At 36.2% G+C, this 13,174-nt stretch overlaps 1 protein-coding gene across 1 annotated transcript in view; it reads left to right on the top strand.

Moving 5' to 3' along the window:
- FBXL4 (F-box and leucine rich repeat protein 4) overlaps positions 1 to 13,174 on the top strand; it is an 80,061-nt gene that overhangs the window by 30,954 nt on the left and 35,933 nt on the right. The window contains exon 5 of the mRNA XM_065400652.1: positions 4,560 to 4,804. Coding sequence (XP_065256724.1) covers positions 4,560 to 4,804 — 245 coding nt within the window. The remainder of the gene's footprint in view (positions 1 to 4,559; positions 4,805 to 13,174) is intronic.

The following is a 13,174-nucleotide window of genomic DNA, read 5'->3' as shown; positions in this document are numbered from 1 at the left end:
ACCTCCAGCTAAGCCCCAAACACAGCTCCAAATGTTACCAAGTCTGATGCGCTAGGATGACCTGACCACCACCAAAAGGGTCGTGGTGGGGAAAGGGTATCAGAAAGAATGTAGGGATATATATATAAAGGGGTGTATTGGTAATTTATCATGATCTGCACCTAAAGTTTTAGTCCCATTTCCCGTAAATTCCCTTACCTTTCTGGCAGTTCCACAATTTCCTTGGGAAGCAGTCCTACCTCTGACACGAAAATGTGAAGTGAGCTGTCAGGTGGGGGGAGAAAAGAAAAATGCAACTAGCTGACTCCAATTAACCAGCCCTCCCAGAGGATGGTGGTGAGAGGGGCCTGGAGTTTTATATAAGCGCAGACCTAGCTCATTCCAAGGGGGAGAGAGCAGAGTCAATACCCAAGGAGACTGGGAGGCTGAAGGAGTACCAAGGGGAAAAACAGCTCCAGAAAGAGGTAGGAGGGGAGAGACTGTCACCTTGGGGAAAAGGTACTGAGTTTGGATAGAGTTGAGGGCTGCCTTTCTAAGGCCTGGTCTACACTTGCCCCCCAAGTCGAAGTAAGGTACGCAAATTCAGCTACGTGAATAACGTAGCTGAATTCGACATACCTTACTTCGAACTTACCGCGGTTCAGACGCGGTCCACACGCGGCAGGCAGGCTCCCCCGTCGACTTCGCGGTACTCCTCTCGTCTAGCTGGAGTACCGCAGTCGACGGGGATCACTTCCTGGTTCGATTTATCGCGTCCACACCAGACGCGATAAATCGAACTCGGAACTTCGATCCGCAGCCGTCGAAATACCCGGTAAGTGTAGACTAGCCCTAAGAAACTGGACTTGCCTGAGAGGTAAGAGAAGTTATTGGGAAATGGGACTAAAGACAGGGTGTAGATGATGATGATGATAACCTGATGCACCCCTTTTTTTAGTTTCTAAGTATTCTTACATTCTCTCTGGTGTCCTTTTCCCTCTCGTCCTTTCTGGGGTGGTCACGTCATTCTGGCTTACCAGCCTCGGTGACATTTGTAACTGCAGAATTTGAGACTTAGCCAGAGGGCCAAGTCATGTTAGTAATTGTCTGATGAACTCCCTGGGGTTGGTGAGAATCCATCAGTTCATAACTTTATAAACACCCTGTGCCTTAATGGAGGAAGGGAAATGTTCTGTACTTTTTTCTATAATCTTATATATACACATCTTGAGCTCATCGCAAACAAGTGAGTTGCTGCAATGTGAGAACATGGGATATGATGACAAAATGGAGACATAGAATAGATGATTACCTTTACTGTGTATAAAGAATAACCTTTTCCTTTTTTTCTTTTTGATTTTGTTCACTGATAATTATTTAGAACTGCGAGTGGAGACTTCCAAATTGGTGCTTTGAATGCAGGTCCAATATTTTAATGTCCATGCTGTTGTTCTAGCATATTTTGATCTAATGAGTTATCCTCTTTAAAAGCAGGGTACTCTGTACTCTTTCATCTTGAAAAAGTATATATCCGATTTGTTACAATTTTTTTCTGTCTTATCTTAAGAAAACAACTCTTTTTTTTTGTATTCTGTTTCCTTTCTGTTGAAATCATATATAAGTTTTAAATACCCTCTATGCTGTTTCTCTTTGTAACAAAGATGGCAGCTGCCATAATTCTTCATCAATGCATAGTAACAACAGTTTGAAGGAAACTCCACATGTTATGAGATTAGTTTTCGAAAGCAGATATTCAGGTCAGCTGCATTCTGGGAGTTATCCTGAACACAGAATAGTATAGCACATCACATATTCATTATAGTATCAATTTGTACTTTATGCTGGGACACACACACACACACGTTTCTGACAGACAGCAGACTCTAGACTAGCAATGATTAATGGTGGTTAGCCTGTAGGCTTAGACCTTGTTGTTTTGTTTAATCAAAAGTGAGCAAAAAGTATTTACATCTCAATGTCATAATCTTAGTGACATTTCATTATACTTTTTTTCATTTTGGATATTACAAAATAGTCTAATTTTAGTAAATAAAATAAAATGTTGGGATTAACTTTTCTGGTTAAGAGGCTGATGTAGTAAGAGATTTCATCTCAGGTGGTATAGAGGTAGTGTTCTGTAGGTTAGGAAATACTTTTAAAATAATTAGTTTAAAGGGACATTGGTGAGCTTTTCATAGTCTTGCCACTGTTTGTAGTGCTCAGAAGTCAAAATATTTTTTTCCATTTAGCCAAACTTTGATGTTCTCCATCTCCAGTTTTCATTGCAGTCGAAATTAATGTTAATTTATCAGAAATTATGTCAGCATAATTCTGGAAGTAGGGTTTGCTGACTTGTATTCCCTTTGTTGGTCAGCTTGCCTGTTCAACGGGAGAGCACTATAAGTCACTAAAGATCTTAGATGAACAGTGGATATTTTACTGCAGTGGAAAAAAACTTGGAGGGAGTAGTGAATATTCAGAAAATATATATTTATGGTGGATTATAAAAAATGGAATAGCTGAAAGCTTACAGTGCCTCTATAATTTTAGTGAAAGCCTATGTATTAGAGGTATAATAGAACCACACAAAGAACTTTGTTAAGCAACTGTAGCTCTAAGTGCATTTCTTAACAATGCCAAAATCAAGGAACTTTAGTTAAGCCAATATTAATGTCATGCCACCTCGACTCCCATGGAAGTTATCATTCATATATCACAATACCTAAAAGCACTAACTCCTCAGCTATGCAATATATTTCCTTTCTATTGCAACATGTAACCGACCACAAAATGCATGTTCAGTTCTTCACAGTCTCATTGAAATGCACAACCTGAACTACAACCTCAGCTAGTTAAAAAGAGTTTCCCTCTAACCATGTGTACTAGTGAAGTCTGTTGTTTGTACATGGAAGACTGAACATTAAGACTGCAGTTAAAGTTGTGTGGTTCTAAGGAACTGAATGTGTGCACAAATTGTATTGTTTGTATGTTAGAAATTAAAGGACATGTGTGAAGCCAAGGAGTCTGAGAGTGAGTTTGTGTTTATTATATCTGAGTACAGAATCTAGAGCTGGGTGGGAACCAGATGTTTCATTTTGCAGGGAATTTTGTGACTTAGAAATTTCTTCCATTCTGAAACAGAACACACAAAAGTGTTGAAATGTCCTGTTAAATGAAATTCTAGGGGGTGGAATTCATTTTGGGTTCATAGAAATATTTTGTTTTTACAAAATTGAAATGTTTCCTTCCTATTTTGATTTGATAATATATAACATTTAAAAAATTGAAATAAAAATCAAAACATGTTCAGTAAAGGTTAAATGGAGCAAAACATTTATTTCAGATTTTGTTTTTAAACAAACTTTTGTCAAAACTGGCACATTGCTTCTAAATGTTTTGCTTTCAACAAATCTGCGTTTACTGGCCGAAAAAAATTCTGTTGGAAAATGTTTTGACTGTCTCTAAATCATTTGCCTTTAGGTGTTTGTGTGTGTTAATGTTGTCTTAACTGGAGATTTCTTTCATTGTTAATGAGTGTAATGATTGAGTGCATTTTCTATCAATCTCTAATCTAACAAAGTTTTTGTGTGGCAATTTTCCTGTTTTTTTCCTTTTTAAATGAGTATCCATATTTATATTTATCCACGTTTACAAGTGGAACACGGTAGGGAAAGCAAGAGTAATTGAACTAGGGCGTTATAAGGTGTGTAGTAGGGTTGGGGAGGCAGATTGGGGAGTATTTTGGAGTCATGGCTGTTTGCTTTGGTACTGGCTAAAGAACTTCTCTTTAGAGTTACATCTGGTACAGGGAAGGGATGGAACCCCAAGCACAAAGCAAGAGAGTGATTAGGTCTAGGAAAAAAAGAGTCAGAAACTGGGAGTTATACACTGGTCACATTTACTTAGTTGGACTGCAGCCAGAATCGTGGGGCCTGGGAGGTGTATGGCTGAGGCTGAAGCATAGTTGAATCTTACAGCAGGGAACAGAGAGCTAAATCCCAGGAAGATCAGGGAATGGGAAGTTTGGAGCAGAGCAGGGGTGCTGGAACAATTTGTATAATGGAGTTGCTGAAAGCCATTGAACCAAACTGTAAACCCTGTATATGATGGAAACCACTTCAACTTCAGGGGTGCGGCAGCACTCTTAGTTCCAGCACCTGTGGAGCAGAGTCTAATTGTTGTCTCTTGCAAATGTGCTACTAGCTGAAAAACAAATGCAGGGAAGAAGAGAGAGGATGTCAATTCAGTGTCTGGTCAACTCAAAGAGCAGACTATGAAGGAAGCTGTGGAAACATAGGGTTTACATTTATACAACTGTTCAAATTAGCTTGGGTAAGAAGCTTCTTAATAGTTAGAAAGCTTCTGTTTCTTTTATATGCTGTTTCTTTTCCACTGTTGCTTAATGTTATCTAACTGACAAGGTGGTGATTTCTTATTTAATTGTTAATCTATGGGTTTATTTGAGACACTACTTTAAATAAAAATATTAACTTTGTAATTACAGTATATTTTCTTACTGCTTGGCAAATTTCCCTTCACATTTTGAATTCTGTGATCTGTTTTTTGTGTTTTTAATGTAGCTCATTCAGTTGATTTTGAGTCACCTTACAGTACCAGACCTGTGTAGACTAGCACAGACTTGTAAGCTACTACATCAGCATTGCTGTGATCCTCTACAATACATTCACCTCAGTTTACAACCCTACTGGGCAAGGATAAATGACACATCTCTGGAATACCTACTGTCTCGCTGCACTCTCATCCAGTGGCTGAATTTATCTTGGACAGGAAACAGGGGAGCCATATCTGTTTCTGGATTTAGCAGGTCAGTGCTCAATATACTGAGGTATTTCAGCAGGCTCTGTTTTCTGAGCTGCCATTCAGTAGTTTCGTTATTAAATATCTAAAAGCCTTTAGACCTCATGCTTGTATCAAAAGGCAGGCATGCAGCGTCTTTTTGTTTTACCATGAAGGGCAGGATTTTTTGATGTAGGAAATCATTCACTTTAATACATTCTCCAGCTAAAACAATAAGAGAGATTGCACGCAACTATAGAAGTCAGTTTAATGTGATAGATTACATATATTTAATGACAGGTTTCAGAGTAGCAACCGTGTTAGTCTGTATCCGCAAAAAGAACAGGAGTACTTGTGGCACCTTAACAAATTCATTTGAGCATAAGCTTTTGTGGGCTACAGCCCACTTCTTCGGATGCATAAAATGGAACAGATATTGAGGATATATATATATATATATATATATATATATATATATATATATATATATATATATATATACATACAGAGAGCATGAAAAGGTGGGAGTTGTCTTACCAACTCTGAGAGGCCAATTAAGTAAGAGAAAAAACTTTTGAAGTGATAATCAAGATAGCCCAATACAGACAGTTTGATAAGAAGTGTGAGAATACTTACATGGGGAGATAGATTTAATATACCTCATCTGCGCATGCCAAATGGTACCTACAGAAAAGTTTCTCTTAATAAGAACTCATGTTAACATTCTTCTGTAATATTGAGGCTCCTATTGTAATTATGCTATAAATTTTTTTTCACAAATAATACCTTCAAAATGTCCTTGATATAGATGAAGCCATTAAATGTCAGTATTTTGGAATTGCTATGATATTGAACTGATTATATTTCTCACTGTGTACTGTATGAAAGAGAACTGTCAAAAAGCAGTCCTGTAAGTTACTAAAGCACAAACTCAGATATATTACTGAAGGTCTGCTTTCAGTGAATTGATAAGTTTAGTTTAAACTCTAGTGACTAGCTCATGGACAGCGCTAGTAAGTGATGTATGGGGTTACATTTTCAGATCATTCATTAGGCCAGGATCCAGCAAACTGCTTCATATTGGGGGTGAGTCCCTGAGCCCATGAAGAGCCCCGCTGAAGTAAATGAGTCTCCGTGTGGGCAAAGGAGTTGACCCATGTGGAGCAGCTTGCAGGAGTGGGACCCTAAGTAACCACTGGAGTGTAATGTAAATTAAAGTATCTTCACATGCACCTTCGTGCCAAATTGGAAAACATGACTATATAGTAGTTCATTAAGAACAGCTAAATTGCAGGGACACTTTTCTGTATAACCACCATGTTCCTGGCTTGCTAATGTATCGTTTTCTGCTTTTTTGCTCATTTGCCTATCAGGGCACTTCACTGTAAACAGAAAATGACTTCTTTAAACAAAAGATAACCAGCAGATGAAAGCTGAACTTCACTGATAAAACAGGAATGTTTAGTCTAATGTAACTTTTTTTCTGTATATTCTCTCCACTCACATATATTCATTTCTGATACATTTTTGCAGTATGCAACTACTTTTCCCTTTCGGAGTACAAAATACTCTGAAAATTCCTCTTTTTTTCTAAATATCATTCAAGGTGCATCTCTCCTTATATGTAGATTTGTAGGAAACAAGACATTACATAATTTAATATACAAAAGCATTTCCTAATGCTGGATGTGCGGTTAGATACATTTGTGTCTGCAGTCATATAGATGCTCAGTAGTGTCATTCCTGTTAACTCTGCCTGTTGAAAACTAGAAGTGTGTGCAAGTTCAAGCTTATATAGATATACAGTGCAACTTTCATTTTTTACATGTGCAGTCCAGATTAATCTCTGAAAAATCTAATGCATGATATTTAACTGTATTAGTTAGACATTGGTGTGATTGGTAGTGGAATAACTGCCCAAATTCAAAGGATTACAAACTCTGCAAAATAACAACATGGCATTATTGGTCTAGGATAGGGTTCATTTACTGATTGGCCCTTTTACTTGTCTGCGGAAGTGACAGCTGCAGTGATTTGTAGTCAGCATTCCCAGAATAAACACTAAGTAGTCATAACTTGATTAATGAATAATCTGAATAAGCATGTCCTATTTATGTTCATAAGTGAACAAGATTTATTTAGAACAATTTTAAGAAAAAAGTGTTCTCTCAGACCTTGGAGATGATTGCTAAATGATCTGTATTTTTAGGAATCATGCAGAAAAAGTGCATGCAGCCAGTTGGGTTTTTGGGAGTTTTTTTTGGCCGAGGCTTGTTAGTCACGCAGCTATACGATACCCTTTAGAATCAGGACTAGTGAACTAAATTATTGGGGTTTTTTTTAATATACCATTTACACAGGATTTTCACTCTTTTATATGTTTTGGCCAGTTTTTTTAAAGATTTTACTGTGAGGGCACATATCTTGAAGCGCTGTCTGTTGTATCTCTTTTGCTCTGTAGAGATGTCTTTCTGTTTTTATAAATAATTTTAAAAAGACAAAGTTTTCTGTTTCATCACTGGGCATTGACCTGTTTCTGTCATTTTCTGGCACCAAGAAAGGGAAGTCTGCTTCCCATTTGGGTATTGCTAAATGAATTTGAGTGTGTTTTAAGGGAGCATAGATGTTAGAGGAGCTCTTATTTCTCATAGGCATTAGTGTGAATTCCTTTTGTAATATGGCCACTTCCTGGATAAAGATGGACCTTCCTCAACAGAGGAAATCTATCAAGTGGCCTTTTAGCATTCCACACACAGCTTCACGTGCCTCCATTATTTGGATGTTGGACCTTCCTCTGATGCAGTTTAAAAATCATATTGTAAACAAATTACATTCTCTATCAATTATACTAACACTACCTTAGATAACTTAAAGGGAAATATATTTTAAAAATCAAATATTTTGATAACAGTGGGTGAAATTCTGGCCTCATTTCAGCCTGTGGCAAAACTCCCATCAGGGTGGATTTGATTTAAATCACTAGTCAGGAAGACTCGATTTAATCACGGATTTCTACATAAAAGTGCATTCTTGTTAGTTGTTATAACCTTAATAAATATTCTTCACAACTCCAGAGATAGATGTAGGTTTCATTTTTAGAAGGTGCACACTATACATTTTTTAAGTGATTTATTTTGAAAACTTTTCAGATTAGTTTTACAGCTATATCAGAAAATGAACGATTGGTTATTTAATTTACCAAAGGTAATTGAAGTAGATATTTATGAAGTCATTGGGAGGATTTTCTTGCCATGCTGTATTAGGAGGAGAACATCACCAGAGAGACATTTAAATTCTTTTATTTAACTAAAACAACAACATTATGTATTCTGGATTTTTTTTCTTCACTAGCAAACATGTAATATTTTAACAAAACAAGCATATGAATTTTTGAATTTAGTTAAACATTCACGTTTTTTAAAATCGGGTTGGTTTTTGTTAAAATTGTTTTTAACTAAAATAGTTAAATGAAATATTTAAAAAACAAAACAAAAATTAAATCGACTGTATCAGCCAGGTCAACATGAGGAACTTAAAATATTGGCTTCTGCAGCTAACTCAATCGTCTTCACCTTTATTTTCCTGTTTGTTCATAATCTGGAAAAGAAAAACAAGCTTTCCTGCTTTTTCAGGTCCCAAACGATTTCTCAATTTGGAATGATTAATCCAAAGGAAGAAAATATTATTTCTACACCGGCAGAAATAGCTACTGCTGTTAAAAGTGAGATTATCACTTCAACACTCTCTAAATCTAAATGCTTAACTGACTTCCACCAGTTCACTGGTGTGACTTACTTTAAAACATCATCAGCAAACATATATTTCTTGAGTGGTTCACCCTTAGCTCTGAAGTTTATTATAATTGACATTATGGAGGGATGATTGCAGGATGTCCATATCATAGCCTACTCCTCTTCTTCAGCAGTTAAGGTTTGACCCTGGTACTGAGTATTGAGAATATTTGTAAGAAAATGAGCTGGAGATAGTGCTTGTCCCATTCATTTTTTTAATACTTGTAATTTAACTCTGTCGTTGCATATTTCGCTTTTTAAGATCTCATTCAGTTCCTTCCAAATTTCAACAGCGTCAGCAATAAAACAGCTATTTCCCTGCATTTTGTTCAAGGCTACAGAAATAGGCTTCAGGGTACTCCGCATGTGTTCAACATTTCTCTTAAACCCAATGTTGAGAACTTTGGCTGTGACAGTGCCATCTATTTTTTCATTATTTTGTTCACAAACTGTCATCAGATTAGGCCAGTTCTTGATATAGTGCTCAAAACAGTCCACTACTGAGTTCCATCGCACGTCTTGTGGGATAGTTAGTTTGGTTCCTCCCACTTTTTTCAGAGCAGCTGCTGCAAAGTGGTTGTTACGGAAGTATTTTGCAATTTCAACAACATTAGCCTTTATTTCTGGAACACTGAAATCTTTGGCTAAGAGGTGCATCAAATGAGCACTGCAACCCTATGTTATTAGCTTGGGACTTGCTTCTAAATAATTTCTTCTCATCTTGGATACATTTGCATCATTGTCTGTGACCAAACGGCGTACTAGACATTTGAATTTTTTTTCACAGTTTGTTATAGCTTTTACTGCTACTTGTAAGTATTCTGCTGTGTGTGCATTTCCTGATGTCTCAATTGTTTCTGTAAGGAAGACATTCCCTTCTTCTGTTGTCACACAAGCACGTACAACAGGATCATTGTGGATATTGCTCCACCCATCAACACTCAGGTTAACAATTTTACCCTCTAGACCTTTTGCACACTGCTCAATTTCTCTTTCATATACTTTATCCAGCAATTTGCCTACGACATCTGCTCTGTTGGGTGGACTGTATTCTGGTCTTAATGACTGAACCATGTTAATGAAGTGTGGGTTCAACTTCTAAATCATATGGAAAGGAGAGTTTGTTGCATAAACAAACCAGGCAATTTTTTCATCAATTACCTCTTTTTATAATCTGCTGGCTCTTATCACAAACTTATCTATGTTTTTTTCTGAATGATGGAGATTTTTTTTCTTTTTGCTACAGGTGATATACTGTGGCTATGTGACATACATGATGTGACTGAAACACTATCATTGGCAGATAACTCTGAAACTATAGAAAATGATGGTGATCTTGAAGGTGTATAGTCTTCAGAATCCTGTATGTTGAGGATGGATTCTCCTAAACAAAATAAGTTAATGCAGTTGTTTAATTATTATTACCATACTGCTCATTTAGTATTATTCGTTGCATTCACTGACACTCAGTACTACTTTAAAGGTAAAATTGTAAAATGAAGATCTGCCTATTTCAGCTATTTGTTTTTTATCACAACTGCATCTAAAATGATAGTATCATAGAGTAACAACTATATTTTTTGCTCAAACATGAGAATTCAAGAATAGTCCAGAAGGAAGACAGGCAGTCCTTAAGAAAGAAGTATGAAATAAAAAAGTTTACCAACCTGAAGATCCTGCATGTTCAGGCATGTTCCTTTCGTCATCTTCAACGCAGCTTCTTCCTGAGAAGGAACACTTCTCGTGATTTGGTTTCATTCGGACAACTAGGCCTTGCATTTCTTTGTTGCACTGTTTGCATTTTGCACGCATGCCTGTCTTACCCACAGGTAGAGGAACTTCATTAAAATATTCCCAAACGGGGTCTCTTTTACAGCCTGCTGCCATGATAGGTTTTCCCTTCTAGTGAGAGAATGGTATGGTAGATCGCAAATCAATGAAGGCTACACTCAGAAAGACCTCAAGACTTCTGGAATATGCTGCTCAAACAGTTTCACTTTTGTTTCTACTGCCTGTCCCTCCCTTCTCACATTTATCTCCAGACTTCTTTTCCTTGTCCAGGTCTATTCCGCCTACAACAATCTTCTGTTCATTGAACTTTTTGAAACTTTGCACTTTTAGAGAGAGGTAAGGGATTGACTTTGTGTACACAAATTTGCAGAGGGACAATAGGGTTGAGGTCTGTTATTTCTCACATCTATATTTTATTTATTTATTTATTTAAAACATTTTTGCTGTTAACAAGCATGTTACCTCTGGAGACACAAATCCACAGTTTGAGAACTGCAAAACTAAGCATCTCTGATGGTATCTTCTAGACTGAGCACTGAGTCCCATTGGGTAGATAGAAACATTAACCTAAATAATCTATACAGAACCCCCTGGAATCCCATAAGATTGGGTCCCTAATCCATGAACTATTGGAACTCATTTACAAAACTTTTCTTAAACATTACATGAATATATCTCATACTATAGAATTAGAATTTATAATCCTTATTCCATGATGAGGTATCTTTGAGCTATAATGTATCATAATTAAAAATATCTTTAGTTAGGTTTTTTCCTCAAAAAGTATTTTATCAAAAATCCAATTTAAATAAAAAAACTAAGATTTTTTTTTGGGGGGGGGGATTTTTTTTTTTAAATCCTTGATTTTTATCCACCCTGACTCCCATTGACTTCAGTGGGGCCAGGATTTAATCATATGTAATTTAAATTGACAGTGTTCCTCTAAAATAACCATATATAAATGATATTTAAGAAACATTCTTTGTTTATACTTTGATCAGTTAAACAGGTAAATATTCTTGGAAATCATTATTTTAAAATGTAAGGGTCTAGAAAAAATGGAATAATTTAAGAAATCTGACTAAAGCAAACTGTATTGTCATGAGACGATAGAGTGCTTCAGGCATGTGAACATCCTGAGGCAAAGCTGACGGTAATTTAACTTACTGATAATGTCCATTAGGGTTATAGAAGAATATCATAACTGTTTCACTTCAGAGTATTACAGAAAATAACTAAACTCCTATAATTTGGGTAGAAATAAAGGGGGGACGGGAACTGAAATGGAAAAAAGGAGACACAGCAGGTATTAAAAAGTGAGATGAGTATTTGAATAATCTTAGATGTATCGTGACAAAATGACAAGTGTGGTGTGTAAGCAGGAAGAGACTATGAGATGTCTTATAACATAAACAACATTATTATTCAGTTGGTGTTAGAGACATTGTAGATTAATTCACACAACTGGAATGTCAGTGTAGATGGACATGACCTGCTCAGGAAAGTAAGGCAAGGGATCAAGTGATGCTGTGAAATATATCAAGACTCTGTACAAATGCTTTGAGGTGAAAGAGGAAAAATCCCTCTGGATTAAAGGGACCTTATCAACTAAAACTTAATTTTTGAAAATAGATTACTTTATCTTTATACATTAGATTAGAAATTTCCACTGTTTCACTTTAATAATTTATATGTTGGCCTTTATGCTCTTTGTTTACTTTTTAAATTTGTGTTGTACAATGAAAATCATTAAATTGGTTATATTTTCAGTTCTTAGTGTTGCCATATTTGCGTTTCATGCACTGAAAAAAACCACACAAAATTGCTGACCGATATAGGGACAGTTGTAGTACCTGAAATTACTTTTAACTTGCTTTTTGAATCTGTCTCGATTTCATAATGTCTAGATTTCATAATGTAATTAAAGTCCCTTAAGTTTTCTAGATATCTGTTGTAAAGCTAGCATAGCCACACGCAGAACTGTCTGTGTTCTTGAATTCTAGGGACAACTTTTTTTTGTTTCAGAGGGTAGAGGAAACATCTAAGGCTAGCTATTTTAGAGATGATATTAATAGCCTGGAAATGGTATATAATTTAGCTTAATTGTGGGGAGTGCAAGTGGGTTTTTGTTTTTTAAGGAGGAAAAAAAGATCCAATGAACTTTTTTCCACTTAATCCTGTTTTAAAACCTTAGTGACACTCTGAAGTATTTACATGAATATAAGGTATGCAAAAAAATTTTGACACTAAAAAATTCAGGATTTTAATTACATTCAGTAGGGGAAAACAGAGGACAGTCCCAACCATATATTTACTTGGTGCTTCCAAAGCTCCTAAAACTGAGGAAAATTATGAGCGAAATTGATTGGGAGGACAAATATGGACAGAAAAATGAAAATTGGGAGTTCTTTAAGAAGAGTTTATTAGATGGCTAAAATGCCATGATTTCATAACCAAGAAAGCCCAGTGGTCCAGTGGCAAAGACAGCAATTAGAAATATAAAAGCAATATCTAGTATATGGAAGAAAGGAGAAGTAGATAGCAATCAATATAAACGAAGTTAAGTGTAGAAAATTGATAAGGGAAGCTAAAGACATGCAGGGAAAAGCCCTGCCAGCCATGGATAAGGACAATAAGGCATTTTTAAGTATATTAGGAACAAAAGAAATCTTACTGCTGGTGGTATTTATTTTATATATTTATTTATTTTATTTGTATTGCTGTAGTGCCTAGGAGCCCTAGTCATTGACCAGGATCCCATTGTACTAGGCAGTGTACAAACACAGATTCAAAAGAAAGCACTTGCCCCAGGGGGC

The sequence above is a fragment of the Emys orbicularis genome, chromosome 3 (assembly GCF_028017835.1).
Source record: "Emys orbicularis isolate rEmyOrb1 chromosome 3, rEmyOrb1.hap1, whole genome shotgun sequence".
Lineage (NCBI taxonomy): Eukaryota > Metazoa > Chordata > Testudines > Emydidae > Emys > Emys orbicularis.
Note: the sequence above shows the minus strand (reverse complement) of the source record. Positions and strands in the feature narration are given on the sequence as shown.